This window comes from Stegodyphus dumicola, chromosome 5, assembly GCF_044657685.1.
Source record: "Stegodyphus dumicola isolate Sdum_Otavi_A_Nest chromosome 5, ASM4465768v1".
In the NCBI taxonomy this organism is placed as follows: domain Eukaryota; kingdom Metazoa; phylum Arthropoda; class Arachnida; order Araneae; family Eresidae; genus Stegodyphus; species Stegodyphus dumicola.
Genome location: NC_140772.1, coordinates 161,004,116 through 161,024,133, shown reverse-complemented (window position 1 = coordinate 161,024,133; position 20,018 = coordinate 161,004,116). Strand labels below are relative to the sequence as shown.

The 20,018-nt window shown below is 31.6% G+C and overlaps 1 protein-coding gene across 2 annotated transcripts in view; it reads left to right on the top strand.

Moving 5' to 3' along the window:
* DAT (Sodium-dependent dopamine transporter) overlaps positions 1-20,018 on the top strand; it is a 76,359-nt gene that overhangs the window by 10,048 nt on the left and 46,293 nt on the right. For both annotated transcript variants that reach the window (XM_035361281.2, XM_035361289.2), the window contains exon 3: positions 4,051-4,324. In XM_035361281.2, the coding sequence (XP_035217172.1) occupies positions 4,051-4,324 (274 nt within the window). The remainder of the gene's footprint in view (positions 1-4,050; positions 4,325-20,018) is intronic.

Sequence of the window (20,018 nt, the reverse complement as noted above, 5' to 3'; positions counted from 1 at the left end):
TCGACTATTAGAAATTGTACTTTGCTTGAAGCCCATAGCAGTTTTTAATAAAAAGATATAATAAAATCGAATCTAAAACTTTTCAGTTTTAGTATGTAAGACTGTTATGCCAATGGGAATAACATGTGAGATTTTGGTTAAAACTGATAAACTCGAAGTGATAGTTTTCTTCAAGTTCTGAACAGATTTTCGTAAAAAAATATATTATCAGATAATCTAAAACTTCTCAAATTCGGTATTTAAAATAGGTATGTGATTGAGAAAGACATATTATATTTAAGAGCATTAATATATTCTTGGAATTATGCTACATGCAACGAGAATAAGCTCATTATGAAGACGAGCTGTCGTTGTAAAGCAATTAAATGTGCTAGCCTCATTCCTCAATTTTGTGTCCGTTTCAGTGTCGAATCACTTTTCAAATAAAAGAACGCTGCTAAATATTTTAAAGAAATAGTATAACAAATATAAATAATATAGCGAATATAAAAAGAAAAGTACGCCAACACTTACGACTGTATCGGGTATTCCAAAGTTTTGCTGCTTTTAAAAATTTTGTGATTGTTCAGTCATTGTTTTGTGAATCTGGAACACTGTACGACTAGAGGAGCGATCGACTGTATGACTATGATCGATGCAATATTTTCAAATCAAAGCATGAGAACGGATGTGTATATGAGCACCTATAGTTATTATTGTCCTTTGTTTAGATAATAAATAGAACAATTAAAATTAGCAGTGTTTATAATTGAAAGTGAACTCTAAAGTTTATAAATAAATTATATTTTACATATAGACGATGAACCAGAAGTTGATAGTTTACTTAAAATTCGTGCTATTCCTTTAATTCCATGTGTTGGTCGCATTGAGTTTTTTTACACATGGCTTGTCCTTCAAGAGTGAAGGATTTTTCGTAATAGCAGAAGTGTAAGTAATCAAAATTGGAAACTGAATAACTCTTGGAATATCCGCAATTTGAAATTTTTGGATAAAAGGAGGATATATTACTCGATCGTATATGGTATATATGTAGAAACAAAAGTTAATTACTTTACTTTGTAAGGTATATCTTAATTTTATAACAGTTATTTTAAGTTTATATCACTTCCCTATCTCTTCTAGCTTCAGCTTGCAATTCCTTACCAGAATGAGTTTTGAGAATCGCGTTAAATGCAAATCAAAAGTAGAAAGTATTTAAGTCAAAGTTCACCGACTTCGGGAGAGAGAGTTAGGATTCCTGAATAGCACGCGTTTGCCTTTTGGCTAAGTCTCTTTAACTGTTACTACGCTCGGCCGTATTACGTGCCTTTAGATAGCTTCACTAGGTAATTTAATATTACGGGCCAACTAAGTTAGAATACGTGTTAGCTTCGGCTAAATCTCTTTAGTTAGTTCTTATTTCTTATATTTTTAAGCCCAAGTGGAGGCTTTGTTGTACCCCCTGAGAAAGGGGCCATCTGTGAATGCTTATTTTAAGCAATAAAGGGTAATTAACCCTTCTTGAGTTTACGTTTCTGTTATTGGAAAGCCATTATTCGCTTAGTAGTTCACTACGTTCCTCAGCACTTAGTTAATAGATAAAAGCGAGGAACCCTACAACTTCGTTTATTATTTTTTTTAGTTAATTTATTTTGTTATTTATTATTTAGTTCATTTAGTTAATTACTGTAGTTAGGTAATTTAGTTTATTATGTTTATAGATCGCAGGACATTGTAATAATGAAGAAATGAGGCTTTTTTAATAGGTATTAAGATTTTATTATGACGTTACATGCAAATAACTTTCGACGTTTGTTGCTTTGAAAATAAACAGGCCTGATTTTGGGCTGATTTGGTTTTTAAAATTATGAAGCATTCAAATTAAACTTAAAAGATAGAAACTCCTACACGCAATGCGTGATGATGGTTATGTTTCCCTTTATCATCGATCATATTCTAAAGTGATGTAACATTTTGCAGCTTATTGTCAATTTCTAAATCCTTTGCAAAATAATAAAAATAGTGCAGCAGTGAATGCGAAAAGAAAACATTAAAATCAAATTCCTCAGTAATTTTTAACGGAAAATACCTAATCATTAAACTACTAAAAGCATAACAAATTTTTAACAAGTATCTTCAGTTTTTAATAATACTAGCAATGGCATCTTTTCCTGCTTCTCTTGCTTTATATCGTATGAGCATGGCCATCTACCTCAAGATTTACGAGCATCTCTAGATGACAAGAGCGGGATGGCGTCACTTGAAAAATTGTGCTGAAGGTAGACGTAACACAAACCTTGAATATCAATAAGACAGTTTACATGTGGATTGCCTGCCACAGCATGGTAGTAAATTCATATGATAAATGAAATGGATACCCAACTTTCTTGGCAAACATTCTACATAGCTGATTGACAGTTGAGATGTTCCTTTTGCTACAGTTGCATTTACGACATATGAATTTATTGAAGACATTATTACACATTATGACAGTGAAACCCATTAAAATGTTACAATTTACTCAAAGCGTTAACTCTTCACTTTGTCATTTCATGAATTACGGTAAAACCTTGAAATATGTAAGCATGTTGATAAATATATTTTTATGGGAGACAAGTTTCTAACTCTTGTTGGAATGCATGTTAATTGCTTTGGAGGTGAGGAAAGGAACATATATTATTAGCAGTAAAACTGCATTTTTTGCTGATTCACTGCTGATTATAAATATATGTAAATTTCAAGATGCTTATATAAAAATATGGTACATGTATGTGGTGAAAAATGTATAATAATTCCTTAAGTCTGCTATTTAATTTAGTCATTTCCCCTTTTTGTCTTAAAATAATAACATGGTTAGAATTAATCTCTCTAAACTGCGCCTCTAAACTTGCTCAAAGGGACTCTTTCTTCATTTACAAACACATACACGTTTTGAGAACATTTCGGCTAATGTCCCTTTGGGCTAAAAATATTTAAAAACAGTATACCTTTAGAATTTCCGATAGACAGTCTAGCGCGCTGGAGATAAAAATGTTTTTTCCCCCCTCGTACCATGTTTTCATTGCTCGCTTTGAAACCGTTGAGTTTGTTAAGTTGTCAACAATGTTCTCAAACAGAACATTTAGAAAAACTAGCAAAAAGCAACTCCATATCATTAACTAATTGCAAGCCGATAATGGAATGCAATCTCTCTACCATGCGTGAAGGTATGGACATTGATACATATAATTAAAGGATATTTTTTTTAATGAAACTAAACTTTTGTTACTGAGCAAAAGAATACACGGGAATTATGCATAAACATTTAAAAAGACATACTGCATTGCGTACAAGTTGAATAATGATGAAACAGTATTCTTATAGACAAAATTTTAAAAACGAGAAATTTGCGTAATCTAGCTAATGCGTTTAAAATACAATAATTAAATAGGATGCGTGATCTCATCTGGCCAGAAGTGTACATTTTATACCCTTTTCCTCATTGTTGATTAAAGCGCTAATCAAGTTCTGGGATTCAGAAATTTTTCTTCTAAATATACAGATCTCTTTCTTGGAAGACCCGGGAAGAATGCTGGAGTGTCTCAAGTCGATGATACAGACATTCCTAGACATTCTCAATAGGACTGAGGTTAAGCAAATAAAGTGGTCATTTCATTCCAAAAATATCCTAAGTTTAAAAGGTGTTCAGTCGCTTAATAGTTCGATTGTGTCTTATTTAAGTATTCTGTGCATAAACAGGTACGCAACAATAAGTTTTTGGGCTCAGCAATATATTATTGCTATGTGTAATTACATTAAGTTAAATTATAATCATTCAGGGAGCATAGTTTGTACTTACTCATAAAATCTGAATAACGTAATTTATCAGAGCAATCAACTTTAATGTTTTTGTCTTCTAAGATATAACTTCGAGAACTTTCCACGAAAGAGCTGTTATTGTGAGATTTTTAAATATATTGTTTCCCTTCCCTAAAAAAACATTTATTTTCGTATGTGACTGTGCTTTTGTTCCTCTAAATAACTCAATGAGTAGTAAGTGAAAAATAATCCTGTTTTCCAAACGTTTTGCAGGTGTAGGATATGCTGTCGTTCTAATTGCCTTCTACGTCGATTTTTATTATAATATTATCATCGCATGGTCTCTGCACTTCTTTGTTGCTTCTTTCAACAGCGTCTTGCCTTGGACAACTTGTGATAATGCCTGGAATACGAATCTTTGCCGTCAGATATCATCTACTGAAGATGTCGTCAATGGTACAGGCACAGAAATGAATGGAACATCATTGGAAGCATTAGGAATTCAAAATACGGTAGCTCGGACATCTCCTGCTGAAGAATATTTCAAGTAATTATCCTTGACATTTTACTGAGGTTAAGCATCTCAGCTAAGAATTCTATTATATATTTCAAGATAAAATATGGAAGCTACATATTTTTATAAGAACTATTATTTATCACCTCCTTTTCCCTTTCTCAGGTTTTTAATGTTTGAAGGGAGTCAAAATAGTACGGATCTAAGTATAGGTAACTTAAAAAAATTTTAAGGAACTCTAGTTTGTGAGGCTATCTTTCCTGGGAGGAACAAATCCAATCAGTATTCACTTATAAGGGTATTATAATCACAATTATTTTTAGCTTTTAGCTCCCATCGATGCTAATATAAATACTAAATGACATGTTGAAAAACGCCTATTTTTTTCTCAATGAAAATTCAGATAATTTAAAGATTAAAGAAAAATAAATCTTCGGTTATTTCCCATATCAGATACCAGTTTTCGTTGTAAAGAGTCTCATTTACGTTTTCTTTAATTTGTATCATTTTTCGATATATAACTTATGTTCGAAATTTTTTTTGCCCATCGTAGATACCAGTTATGGTTATTAACAACGGATAGGATTTTCTTATCTTAGAATCATTTTAGTTTAATCTTAGATAAACAGGAATAACATACTGTAAATAATATTCAATCATTTCATATTTAACCCATAAAAGAAACTTCTTTAAAGGGACGAACTAAAGGACATAATTGAAGCAAAATAAAAATTTGTGCTGACAAGTCAACAACTGAACTTTTAATACATTTAGCGATTTATCCCTCCCTTTCTGCGCCCTTTTTTGGTTCAAAAACAGGATTTATTTTTAAAAGCTTTTCTGAAGAACATTACTAATGAATTGCAATCATTTTCAAACAAACAAAAATCAGGTACTTAAAAATACTTAATTACACTTTTCTCTTTTTACCAATTTAACTTGTTTTCTCATGCGTAGTCATGAACATTAAAGTATTTTGAACTCGTAAACTCGTGAACATTTAAAGTAAAGGTGCTAGCCTTCCTTGATTAGGAGCATTTTTCCACATTTCACATTTTAATGTTTGTTTTTCATTCACAAGGTCTTTCAAATTGAAAATTTTAAACTATTAAGTCTTCTGTTTCATACTTCCATAGTTCCCACAAATTAAATATATTAAAAATATATTTTGTTTAAAAATTTATTACTTATTTTGAAAGCAAACATTTTTCAAAACTTTGAACTTACATATTGCTTAAATATTACGAACTTGAAGACGATTGCCATTCCTATAAAACGAGTAGGGAGAGAGGAATAATGTAATCGTCAGCTTATTGTTGCTAGAATATTATTCATTGTCTCTCATTATTTTATGTATTTTAAAATATAATGAAAGAAAACAGTAATTTACAATATTAGAAAAGCAGTATATTTGACAGTTTCTAAAATTATATGAAAAATGTAACTTTGTAAGTAAAAGTAGTTTTTGAAAATGTAAATGTCACACGTTAGTAAAATTTTGCAAATACTTACATTTAAAGATTTCCATAATTATTTAGTCCTTTTAGTTTATTTGATATATTTTTATCAGTCTACCGTTTATCTCATTTAAGAATTTTCAAGAAACAAAACAGGATATTCTCAAAGAAAGCAAAACAGAAATTTATATTTACAATATTTTTATTATAAGTATCAATTTCTTTTTAAATTTTAAGTTTTAGAAAATTTATATCTGTATTTGAAATACCACTACCACTTTAACAAATTAACTTAATAGTGTGAAATTATAGTGCTATTCTTGTGTCTACGCTTCTCTATCTCGTACGCAAACCAGCGGCCGAGCGGTAAATTCGCTGAACACTGGTAGTTCGGTCCGAGGTTTGAATCCCTCAAACGGGCTGGCTGCATGGGCGTTTTCGTGGTTTTCCTCATGTGTATACGGGCGAGTTTCCCTTAGAAAGTCCTACACGAAGGCATTCCTCCCCTTAGGCAGAATGCCTTCGAGGTTTTGCCATAATCACACACACACACACGGAATATCTCTATCTGGTATAAGAAACTTTCAAACTTTTATCATTGTCACCTTTAAATTTTTAAAATAAGTTATTTCGTTTTACTTATCCCTAAACTCAGTTTTTTTTTTTTTTTTTTTTTTTAAATTTGCAAAATGCACAATACGGTTTTAGGACTTATTTTGATAAAATCAGGTTCTCAGTTACAGATAACCAAACACCGAATTTTCTTTCATGGGCTATTTAAAAAATTCCTTATTTTAATGTGGGATTTGTGTATACAGGAGAAATTCGTAGATCTTCACAAGTTAGAAAATGCGACCTTATTTTAAAAGAAAGGATAAAAAAGTCTTCAAAAGTTCCCCATTTTTAGAATAAAAATCACAAATTTCAATTTTAAGAGGCCATAATTATTGTTTGCACTATTTTCCCCCTGCATTTGGATTTCTTTAAAATTTCTGAAATCTTCCTGCACAGGAACAGGTTAAAATAGACATTGCTACTTATAGGCTGATGGACTGCGGTTAAGACAGAGTTAGCTGATTTCGCCTTAAGAGTTAGTCTGGGAATGGTATGGGTTACTAATGATATTTATCCTGTGTTTAAGGAGAATTTGGTTATTATTGGAGTTCTGTATGAGCTATTTACAGCTATTAATTTTCGCTGTATTCTTTTCTAATAAATTGTCAAATTCTTTTTACTCATTTGGAATGATTATTTAAAGAGGCAGCCACGAATCTGTAGCTCTCTACAATATGAATGAGATCCACCAGCTGTGTAAACCAAATTTAAAAGACTGGAAACGTGTGTGACGTTAAAATAAACAGAATACTTTTCTTGAATTATCACACAGTTTACACAAATGAGAGATGCTTATAGATGAGACGATATTCAGCTATTGGTAATCTTCAACAAGATATTATAGCATCTTCTATGTACCCATAAACTCTTACGTTCCTAATTCGATGGTTAAAAGAGGTAGACCATTGCCTCGATGGTTTTTCTTATAACCTACATTGAAAGTTTTGTGCATGTGACACCAGTTTTTGATATTAAAATCTGAAGAAAAACAACACGTTGCATGTACTTTCAAAGAAATCACTAAAGAAAATAAAATGCATAAAAATGAGTTTCTTAGAGATTATAACATAAAAAAGGAGTCCATAGGATTTTGCTACAATGCTAAAGAAGAATCTTGCTGATGTCAGCCATGTATAACGTTATCGGCTCATGAACTCTGTCAGAAATACTTGCTGTACCACTTCAGGATTCAGTCAACCTGATGACGGTCTCACTGCATATTTGCTGAAATTCCGGATAACATCCATGCTGTCTTCAACACCAGGAACGGTCTATTAGTGCTAACCAACCAGTGCAGGGACTTCTCACCTAGCTCGAGAACAGGCGGTGAAGAAACAGTCTGGAGCTGAACATGCAGAAACGGAACAGCAAAGATGTGGCTCTTGTTTTTTTTTTTTTTTTTTTTTTTTTTTTTTTTTTTTTTTTTGTGTGTGTGTGTGTGTGTGTAATTATGGCAAAGCCTCGAGGGCTATCTGCCTAAGGGGAGGGATGCATTCGTGGAGGACTTTCTAAGGGAAACTGGTTCGTATACACAGATGTGGCTCTTGACTCTCCGACTTCTCCAAAATGTATCAGAACTTCTCTGTCTCAGAATATTTTACGTTTGCGCTTATATAAGCACTAGTCCCCTTGACGTTTTCAGGTCCATGGAAAATAGGAAACCAAAACTCTAGCAGGGCAAAACACTGAGAAAAATAAAATGTCAATCAGTTTAAACAAACTAACAAAACTAAAACAGAGCGAGATTTTATGTTTACCTTGAGCAGTATGTACCTTCAAACAAAAGTGCATTATTGTTATAAAGTGAGTGCAATGAACTTCTGATTGTTAACAAAACTTATTTTGGTTTCCAATAACCTGAAGGTCATACTGTAATTTTAATTAATATGTATACAGCTTAGAAAATACCCATAGAAAAACACACTATTTGCTGTGGTTAGATGAAATATCTTCAATTTCTAAAAGAGAAAGAATTAAAAAATTGCCCAAACTCATCCCTATTTGCGCATGTAATCCATGACCTATGTGCACGTAACTGGTAACAATGATATGCACGTAACTGGTAACAATGATTTAAAGTAACTTAGATTGCACTGACTGAGAGAATTTAGTTTTGTTTTTCTTTCAAGACAGATGTTTTAAAAGGGAAATGACACGTAAGGGATATTTGACTCACTTAGAAGAGGCATAAAATTCTTTCAGCTTCTGTAGCCACTCTTACGAGAAATAAAGTAGTGATTGTTATTACTAGTTTCCTTTAATAATCGCAAGGAATCAATAAAGAACAGTTGCATAAGCACACAGTTTTGCCATTGAGAACATGAAAAAAATGAACCAAATTTATAAAATAATATGCACTGTATTACAATTATAAAAATTAAAGATTTTATTAAACAGCGGGTGACCATATAAAAAAATATTTCCTTTGCAAGAAAAACGTTCTAGATCTTAAAAAGAGCAGTAAATATAGAATTTTTTAAATTCATATTATTTAAGGAATTTTATGTCATTATGATTTCTAAATAATATAAAATTGCTTAATTAAAATATGCCCGGCAAATATGGGAAGAAAGAAGTAATGATTCATTTCACTGGGTAATCATGTTCGAAGCTTGCATTTTCAGTTATTTAATTTTTCTGTTTGTACACAGTATATGTTTCATACGCAATTTACACTTAAGTATTTCCTTCAGTTAAATGGTTAATTACATATCTGTATATACCTGAGCAGCGGTTCCCAACCTTTTGGCTAACGCGTACCATCTAATCACAAAATTGTAAAACTTCAGTACCACCAATACTTAACAATGATTAATTTTAGTTTCGCAATAGAAATATTTAAAAAAATATATTTTACCATTTGCACAACCTATTGGCTATTTGCATTAAACAGCATACATAAACAAGTATTAGATTAAAAATTGGTTAAATTACCAAAATTTAAGTTATAATACTTTAATTCTACAACTTAGTTCGAAATTTGGGCCTGCTTAAGAGACATCAGTTTCGTTATGTCTGGTCTTATTTCACTTAGTTTTAACCGTAAATTAGGATCGACATTTAATTTTGTTTCTGTATTTATTTTTCAAACATAACATGGACGAAAAATTCCTGTTCACACAATTAGGTTGTACAAAGAGGTGATAAAACTTAATAGCTTTATTTGAAATGCCTTTAAATTTTTTTTTCGGTTCAGCCAAAAGTTAACAACTGTGCTATTTTTTAAATCTTCAGTTAGGAGTTCGCTCACAGGAAATTTCTATCAATTATTCTTTTTCTTCATGAGATAAAATTTCAGTTAATTTGAACAAAATGTATTGCTAATCTAATTTTCTTTTTCATTATCCTCGGGAAAGTACATGCTGAAATTATTTATCAATGAAAAACAATGGTTTTTCATGTAGGATGCTAATTCTTTTATTTTCAAATTATTTTCGGTTAGAAAATTTTCTAAAAGTGGTAAAGAGCTTAAAATATTATTGTCTAGTTCTTTGCTTATTAACTCCACTTTTTTTAGCATTGCATTTATTTTATCTCTAATGGTAAACCAAATAACACTTTGTCTTTGTAACCTAAATTTAATTCATTTAACTTTCCTAAAATATCAGCTAAATATGCTAAACGCGCTAACCATAATTTACTATATAAACATTTTTGCAATACAGATTTTGGATCGCAGAGGAAAATTTGAGTTTCTGATCGAAGTTGAAAAAGACGATTTAAATTTTTCTCTGGATAGTCACATTACTTCGAAATGTAACAAAAGCGTTTCAAGTTCACTGCCCATTTCTTGGCAGAAAATTGTAAATATTCTCGAATTTAAGCTCGGTTTTTAATAAAATTAGCAATTTTCACAGCTTGATTCAAAAAAATGTTCAGGTTTATTTTTTTTCATTTTTTTTTTTTTTTTTTTGTCTCCTAAAGTTTCAAGATGAATGGAGCAGTGAGTAAATTTAATTTCAGGTGCGAGATTTTATCCGAGAAATCGACCTCTTTTTCCGAGAAATAACACATGAATGTTTTCTTGGTAAAGCCCGAGATCCGTCACCGCCTACGAAATACACTTATTACAAGGAGCATCAATCTCAGACATAAAATTGCCAATTACTTTGAAAATTTCATTTGCAGTTGCTCTATCATGAAGAAATTTTCAAAATAAAAACTCTTCAGCAACTGGTTTATTTTCTTCGAAACGTATGTAAACTAATAGCTGAACAAAGCTCGTTATATCAGTATTTCATCCAAATGAAATGTGAAATACTCACTGCATTTTATTTTTTGAATAAGTGTTTCTCTGGAATTTCATGAAGACGTCGACTTACTGTATCATTTGATAACGGAATATTATTAAGTTTATTAGCTGCTTTTTCGTTGCGGGTAAAATAAGGTTTTCTCCAATAGTGTGAGCCTGTCCAGTCTTGGCAGTTCTTACTAGGTAACTAGCTGCCAAAGCTTTTTTACTTGAAGCAACAAAACATTTCATTATTTGTTTACTATTTTTGAACTACGATAGTTAGTTTCCTTTTAAAATATTCTTCAGATTTGTCCTTTAACTTGGCACGCTTAGATTCACGATGCCTTCTAAGAAAAGATGGTTTCATACTTTGATTGGCTTAAAGGTTCACTGAAAACAACAGACTGAGTTTGAGGGTCCATTTCATCTCCATTGCAAGTAAACCCAAATGATAAATAATTTTCATTATTCTATAAACAAATTTTCTTTTCTTTTCGATAGTGCCAGTAGATTGTCCTGGATTCATAACCTGTGAATCATCCCTTTTCCGCTTAGTCAATTCTAGCCATTTTTCCTTTTTTAAAACCTCGTTTTTGTTTATTATTTTTTCACAAACATTTAAATGCTCAATATATTACGAGTTCTCCAAAAACAAACGATGATATTCTCAAACCGCGAAGGACAGTTGGAAATGCAAAGCAACAAGAAAACAAAATACCTGCTGTTAGAGACAGCAATTCGACGTAAAAACTGATTCTTATTGCAAATAGAGCAATATGAGTCCGGAAATGGTGGTGAAATAAAGCATAGACGTGCTAATAAATCCATCAATTCTAAAAGAATTAATGACATACTAATAAGATACAATTTTTTATAGGAACTTATTTTTATTTCCTATTAAATACAAATCCGTTTCAATTACTCCTTTTAAAAACACCATTTATGAAAAAAAAAAAAAAAAAATTGTTATGTCTATGCTTAAAAGAATATTTGTGAAAATAAAAACGGATTATTTTGCTAAAGTCTATGAGCAGTTATTGACCTTGAACAAAGCTCCGATTGTTAGAGAAGTTAGAGTGTTAGAGAAAAAACATAAACAAGATGTTGGGGTATTTAATTTTTGAATTTAATAGTTAAAAATACTTTGTTTCTTTGCGTACCACTAGTAGTATGCGTACCACCGGTTGAGAATCGCTGTTCTTGAGTATAAGAAAAAATACTATAATTATCCTTTTTAACGAATTTTACTAAATTAATTAAATTTCAAGAAATTATAAAATTTGTCACTGACGCATGTTTTAATATATTCTTTGTCATATAGAGTTTTTCTTCAACGGACTTCATAGTTAAGGTCTTATTTTTTTCTAATCTATTGTCACTGCTGGAAAAATTTGTTCCTGTTGCTGCTGATGAGCATAAGAGAGGCAATATTTAACTAATATTGTTAAATTAGGCAATATTTTTTCTCCTCCAAATATGTGTCTTAAGTTTTTCATTTCAGACTTTATTCTTTAAATATATGAATTCTTGACTATTCTCGGTGTTAAGTAGATGCCATTCTTTACAAAGATATTCATTTATCATATTTAATTTTTTCAATTTGATGTAGAACAGCATTTCTAAAATTGTGATGCGGAGACCACAACTAATCCTCGAAGCCTGCTTCCGTGGTCCTTCTAGATTTCATAAATAAATAAATAAAAATATGAAAAGCTCAAGAACTTGGCAATTAGGCATGGCAGCCGTCTATTACTTTTTTTTTTTTTTTTTTTTTTTTTGACAAGATCGATACTTAATGAAATTTATTTCTGGTTACTCTACCTATGGACTTCCTATTCTAGTCTTAGCAACAAAAGAGAGATTTAAAGCACTATGATTGTGGTGCTTCTCGTCATCGTTTCTTTGCACGCTGGGGTCATTAGCAATGAATACGGAGTTATTAGTGGAGCGAAAGTTATTAGTGAACTGTAAAATTACGTTTTAAAAATTATAATTCAATTTGATTCTCCGCATCTATGTGAGAAAACGGTTTTTATCATTAAGTCAAATAAAAATGGTACTAAAACTGATCTGAATTATGTGTCGATCTCACACTTACTTAAGATTATCATTCTACATACATAGAAACAAAAATAGAACCAACACAGAACATTTGTTCAAGAACTAGCAGGCTCATCCACTCATCAATGTGAGTACCGACATTTACTTAGTTTTCAGTTAATAAGGTAAAAATTATCCAAATTCGATAGCTTTGAGTTATTAAAAACGAATACGAATTTCCCTTCATTAAGCTATTTACTTGATATTACTTACTATTACTCTCTTAACCCTTTCGCCGTCCTCTCCTGTCCGCGAAAATTTCCCCCCGGCGGCCGTCTGTTTTTCGTAGCGTGTAATGTTGTTTTCTCTGTACATCATAACTTTCCATACATGACTTTCGTAGTGGATGAATGTCAATGAATATTAAGTAAAATTATAAGGAAATAAAGCATAATGGAAAAATAATAATATCTCTGCTTATTTCTAACAGCAGGATAATTTGATAACATCTGATCCAGGTGGTCCACTCTTCCCATTTTGTTGTTGTTGTAATCTTTTACAATTATTGTTTTTTTTTACAGTTCTTTTCCATGTATTAACATCAATCATCGAGTTATTATGGACTGTACTCATCAAAGTTATATCCTTCTTGTCTTTCCAATTCACAACCTCATTTTTTCTCTTTTGCTGCTGAGTAGACGTTGAAGCCATCTCTCACTGTCTTGTATCTTATGTAAAATGGCGCGAATATTCATAAAACCCGGGGCAAATTCAATTAGAATTAGAATGCCTGATTAGAACTGCCCTCTAGGAGGTATTAGAACAAAAAAAAAATAAAAAATAAAAACTCAAACAAGTAAACATTTAGAAAGCGTTTTAAACGTTTAAAAGTTTTAAAACGTAGAAGAACGCTTGAGACAAGTTACGGCCACCCTGCGGAAGTTTCACTTGAACGCGCTCGACGCGTTACGGACGACAAAGAGGTTAAGCTATTAATTTACATTAAGCTATTACTTATTTGCTTACGATATAAAATCAAATGAATTTTAATTATTTGTATTTTTAAAATGTAGCTGTAAGTAACGTATTTTAAAAACGTGCTTTCGAAGGGGATAAGAATAAGGTAGTCAGCAGAACATTCTAATTTAAAGTGGTTACGACTTGATAAAAGTTTGAGAAACATTTAACTTTTTTCAAGAAACATTCAGAGCATTCAAAATATTTCATCTGATTTGTCCATTTCAGAATTTAATATCGTTAAGTATTTTAATTCAGGATTTATGAAATTTATACACTTGAAAACGTGGTTAAAAACTCAACAGAAATCACCAAGCATTTCACCAACATCTCTTTATGAAACTTTCATTTAGCATCATGTTACAAAAGATTTCGCTAGGTAAACACTTTCTAGGTCTATAATTTTACATTTTCTGCTAGATTTATCTTTTCAGTTAGTATTACATATAATACATTAAAAATTCCATAAAATATTTCACGATTGTTTTCATTTAAATTCCTATTGAGGAAGTTAAAAGACCATAGTGATAATGAACCAAAATTAATAATCTAAATTTAGATTTGTTAGTTTTGGTATTATGAATGTTACAAGAGAAAATTTGCCTTAATTAAAGGATTTTATATTGCAAATAAAACCGAGTCAGCTTATTAAATATAATTTTTACTGCAGTTTTTAAAATGAAATATAAATTGGTACATCCAGCTCTCATATTATTGTTATAGCATGCTAAATTTGTTGGTAAATGTATTAAAGAAGGGAGTTAGATTAGCGAAGATGGAAAAAACTATGGTGATGTATGGTGAGGAGGACGGACACTGTAAAAAAAATTTATCTTTCATCAACATTCTCTTATAATTTCAACATACAGGCAAAAAGCTTCCGATGTCATCTAGTGACCTACCCTTTTAAATGAATGATTGGAAATCAAATGTCCTCCAGACATTGTGTGTTTGACACAAGAACACCAGAGAGATCATTATCTCAAATTCACAATGGCTATCGGCATAACAATTTTTGTGGTCTCAAGCGGTTTTCCACAGGGCTGCTGCTTGGGTCCAGTACTTTGGAATTTAATAAACATATCTTCAAAAATTTTGGGGGAACTTCGCACACACAGGCTCATGCCTACGCGTATAACTTTTTTCTAGTAATAAGTGGTAAAAGCAGATAATTCTGGAAGATAACGCAAATAAAAGCCTAAAAATACAGTGATCGGACAAAGAAACATAAAATCTCACAACAAAAACACATCTCGCACTCAGGCTCTAAATATCGTCATCGGAGTCTATATAGCTGAAAAAATTAAAAAATAAAATAATCCTAAAACTAAAAAATGCTTGGCTTAATATTAAATAGCCACTCCTCCAACCAACGTAATATATTAAATTTCTAAAAGAAAAACTAACCTTATTAACAAGTCATCTACGAAGATGGGTTGGCTTATTCAATTAAGGCAAAGCACACGTGGGCTATCTGCCTAAAGAGAGGGATGCCTTCGTGGAGGACTTTCTAAGGGAAACTGGCTCGTATACACGTTACACATGGAAAAAACCACGAAAACGCCCATGCAGCCAGCCCATTTGCGGGATTCGAACCTCTGACTGAACTACCAGTCTTCAGCGTCTTTACCGCTCGGCCGCTGGTGGGTCATCATCTACGAAGAACAAATGCCAGCGCAAGGATATTTCCATCTAAACTTCCCAAACTTAAACTACCATAGAAAAGATATTTAATATGGAGCCTCAGTTTGGGGTCTTCATTCGCACGTAAATGATTCAACTGAACTTGATTTTATACAGAGACTTTTTCTTTGCAAATCACTAGATGTTATAGAACAAGCCCAACTAGGACACTACAGATACTCGCTGTCATACCTCCTCTGTTCCTGGTACTACAGGAAGAGTCAAAAATAACCCTAAATAAGAATAAGAAATAGGATCAAGAAAGAATGCCGACGTATGGGACAAACTTTCAGCACAGTTTATGAACACCATAAAACCAGTTTAGAGTTATACCCTTTAACGAAAGACTTCCAACTTTTCTTTCAACCCCTTAAACGAGATTCACATATTTATATATGTATATTTACATTTACAGGCGACTATCAAACAGATAAAGGTATTGGAAGCGCTTATTGTGTTTATGGAAGCGTAATTCTTGTATAGAGATGAGAAAATAATTGCCTTCTGCAAATACAGTTTTCAAGCAGAATTGTTATTCGAAATCACACCTAAAAGGACATTTAGAAACATATCCTTACAATGGGATATTTATGCTGGAATCCAGCATAAATAAACGCATTCCTTTCTTCCAAATACTACCCATGAATTTCTCAGCAACCCTAGTAGCATAACTCAATTCGCAACGAGACACGGGCCATTTCCAGCATATCTCGCCAGATTTGGCCAATATTTCAGCGACAAGTGTTTTTTTTTTTTTTTTTTGTGGACAGTATGGAACCGCAGATCACTGCATGTTTGAATGTTAGCATATTTTGTTTTTCCACTTCAAGAAATATGCACAGGAGCACCTTAAGCCTTGGTTCTTACAAATTTTGGACGATAAAAACCACAGATTCTCGTCCAGTATCTTAGCATTAATTCAGATAATTTAAAAATTCCCTTTTAAATTAGCTCAATCTTTCCTAACTTCACTTCTCTAATTGCCCGACTCCTAGCATCTAATGCAATAATTCATAATAGAATTTTGATTTAGTTCAGAAATTTGTAGAATTTGTTAGCTATACGGTAAAACGTAAGAAACAATTTGCAAATAGCCCTTTTAAATGAAAGATGAATAGAATCTTACAGCATAGAATATTTTGCTACACTTTCGGTTCTATTATCTATTTAACGTAATGAATATATTTCAGTGCACTTTGTGTTTGCGATACTATTTTGTGTTTCACATTTGGTTACGTACTACGATGACCGCAAATATATTATGTAAAATTTCTAATATGCAAAAGATGTTTCTTTCATATGAAATTCATAAGTAGCGAGAAATTAATAATGGAATATGAATATAAATTAACAATGTGTGACATATCATCTGACATATAAGTAGCCTTTGTAATATGCTGTGGAAATTATTTTGGTTATTAACAGATGGCGTTAAACGCCGTGCGTCAGTGGCGGCTCGTAGCTAAAATTAGTGGGGGTGCTGTTCTAAAAAAATCTAACCTTTGCTTTAAAATTGTGTAAAAGGAAACAAACATGTATAAAAAGAAAATTTATTATGAAAGCTTACGAGAAAAAAAATCAAACATTTCTTAATTACTTTAACCTAAACGTTACAGTTCAATCTATATCTATTTATTTAAAAATGAAATCCATTCTTCTTGTTTTAATTTGCGCGAAAAGATCAATAATTTTCTCCTTGATCTCTGGTTGACAACCAAGGAAATTTTTTTTATTGAAAGCAATGCAAGCGCATTTAGTCTTTCCGAATTCCTAGTGCTTCTTAGAAAAGTTTTCATTCTTTTCATTGTTCAAAAGCAGCTTTCTGCCTCTGATGTAGTCATGGGAACTCTCAAGAGAATTTTTATCAGTTTCGTAATTTCACTAACAACATCATCTACATTATTTTCGAAGATAAATTTCAGTAGCTCAATTAATTTGCAATATTCATGGATATCAGACCTGCAATAGAATACTTTTAGTTCGGTTTCAAGCTTTTCTTTGTCAATCATTGGATATGCTTCAGTGGTCAGTACTATTTCTTCTGTAGAATGTTCATTCCTAAAACTAGAGAAGCATTTCTTGTTAAATAATTTAGCAGCTGCTAAGTATTTAGTGGAGAAAAATATCTGTGCATTATACCAATACATAGTATAAAATCACATATTTCCTTAGCTTCTGCCATCAGTGTCTTTGAAAAATTATCACAGTACTTTGAGTTTCTTAATTCTAAAATAGCAGTTTTGAAATTTAACTTTAAACACACTAATTTTTTTGGATTGCATTTAGTTGTATATTATTTCAACATGAGGCATAATCTCATAAAAAGGCTGTAATCAAAACTAGAAATTATCATCATTTAGATATTTTAAAATTCCTGTCGCGTTTGCAATAGTTAGATTTACATTTGATGTTGATTGAATTTCAGTAAAGCAATTTTTTAAAGGTTGCAAATTTTTATGAACTCTGTCCATGGTCCATATGATGAAATTCCACTTTGTGAAGGAATACAATACGCGCGGAGTAAAAAGAAATCACTTTCCCAACAAACACGCCAGAATTTCGGCACTGCAAGAGCGACATGACGCCCTGGCCCGGTGTACTGCTTTCTGTGTGCGCATGCGCAGAACAGCCAAATACCACGTCGCTGGAACTGTGAAGCGCGCAGTTCCAAACCTTTTTCACAAACTGGGGCTGACATTAAGCTTAAGGATTATGTATTGTAAAAGTATAAAGACTAAAGGGCACACTTTATTAAATATTAAAAATTATAATAAGTGGAAATAGGGGGTGCTGCAGTTCCACAGTGCTCATTACGAGCCGCCACTGCCGTGCGTTAAACGTGACGTGCCTTTTTCGCTTCCTTGATATTAAAAAACCATTTTCTCCAACGCACCTACTAAGTTACTTTTGATTTTAGACCCGAGTTAAATAGGAGCAATTAAGTTCCTCTTAAATGATTTCACTCTTTTATTGTTAGAATGTCTTCATTCTGCTTAATTAAATTTAAACTGAGCTGCTGATGAATGTAAATATTACGTAAACGTGAAACATCTTCCATTTTACACCATTTCACGTCGATAGTTCAGCACCTACGCAAAATGTGGTTCTTTAAAAGCAAGAAATTAATAGCGAACAGTAAGCGAAATGTCTAATGTATCTTTCTCGCTCCTCTATTCTTTCACTTTGTTTATAAATGTTTAGAAGTTGAATAATGTAATGTGCAACCTGAATAGGAAAGTGATAAGAAAGTGTAAAATATGAATATATATTTAGAGTGTGTAAAATGTGATTTTTTGTTGGACATATTAGGTAACTTTTGTAATATGTGAAATACGTTTCTTTAAATATGAAATTTCACAGGGTTAAAAAAATTAGAAATTGTATTATATAAGTAGAAGTGTGAAATTTGGGAAAGAAGTAGTAAGATTGTGAATACGTAGTTACCATATTTAAAATGTGATTTTGTTTTTGACATGCTGTAATAGTCTGTGTATCTGTGCTATGTCTTTCGGAATGAGCGTTCCCACGGGATAGGCAATAAGAGATCACATTTCACAGCTGAATTCCTGCCTAGGTATTCTCTGGTTTACTTTACTGAAATATTGGTAAATGTACTAGAACACTAAACTTTTCAAAGAAAACTAAGTCTAATGTAAAAGTCCTAACAATAAGCATCCGTTTAAATCTGTTTTACGCAAAGCTTGAAGTCTAGGACAGGGATGGGAAACTTTCACATTGAAAGAGAAATGTAAACGAAATAATTATTTTATACTACTATTAACTTTTCACTTGAAGATTTAAAGTTATTTCTTTCAGAAGTAAATGTTATGTGACATTAGCTTGTAAAGTTCCATCATTGACATTTAAATTATTATGCCGGTGGGAAGTTTTGGGCCAACTTCGTGTTAAATCAATTGTGTAGACTTTGGCTACCAGACTTAGTTTTAAATTTGAAATTGACTCTAGCCACAAATGGTGATTGATGTGTAAGCACGAGACATTCGTTTATGCTCAAGTTCTGATTTAATAAAATATTGTTTTGAAATCTTCTTAAGAACTTGAAGTTCCTTTCAGACATAGCGAGAATTCACTCTAACTCTGTTAGGAGTTTGGACTTAGCTTATGCTACCAAAGAACCTCGAACTCTGTAAAGTAAAAAAAAAAAAAAAAAAAAAAAAATCACAAACGCATAGATAAAATTTATTTTCAAATGCATTGAGCATGATACTATGTGATGAAAAAAAATATTTTAGTTTTAAGAAAAGTGAGATTGTAAATAATACACCAAAAATCTGAAATTTCTACCCACTATCCACGAGAAATACGTATTAACACTTCTGCTTTCAGTCATATTGTAATTTACTTGAAGAAACTTTTAAATTTCCTTTTAAATGTTATGAGTAAAACATTTTTTTTTTTTTAATTATTCCACTGCAAATTAAGAGCGATCTTTGCAAAGTAGCAGAAATGTGGAATTATAGTTTCTTCTCGATGAATCAGAATTAGTCAGTTAATATCGATTTAAAAAACACGAACTTGGATTATGGTTGTATTAAAATTATTTAAATCGCAATATATCAAAATATAGTGATGAGAGAAATAAATATTCAATTCCCTGTGTTTAAACTATTTAAATATTATTCCTAGTTTAAAAAAATGATTTCTACGATTTCAAAAATAA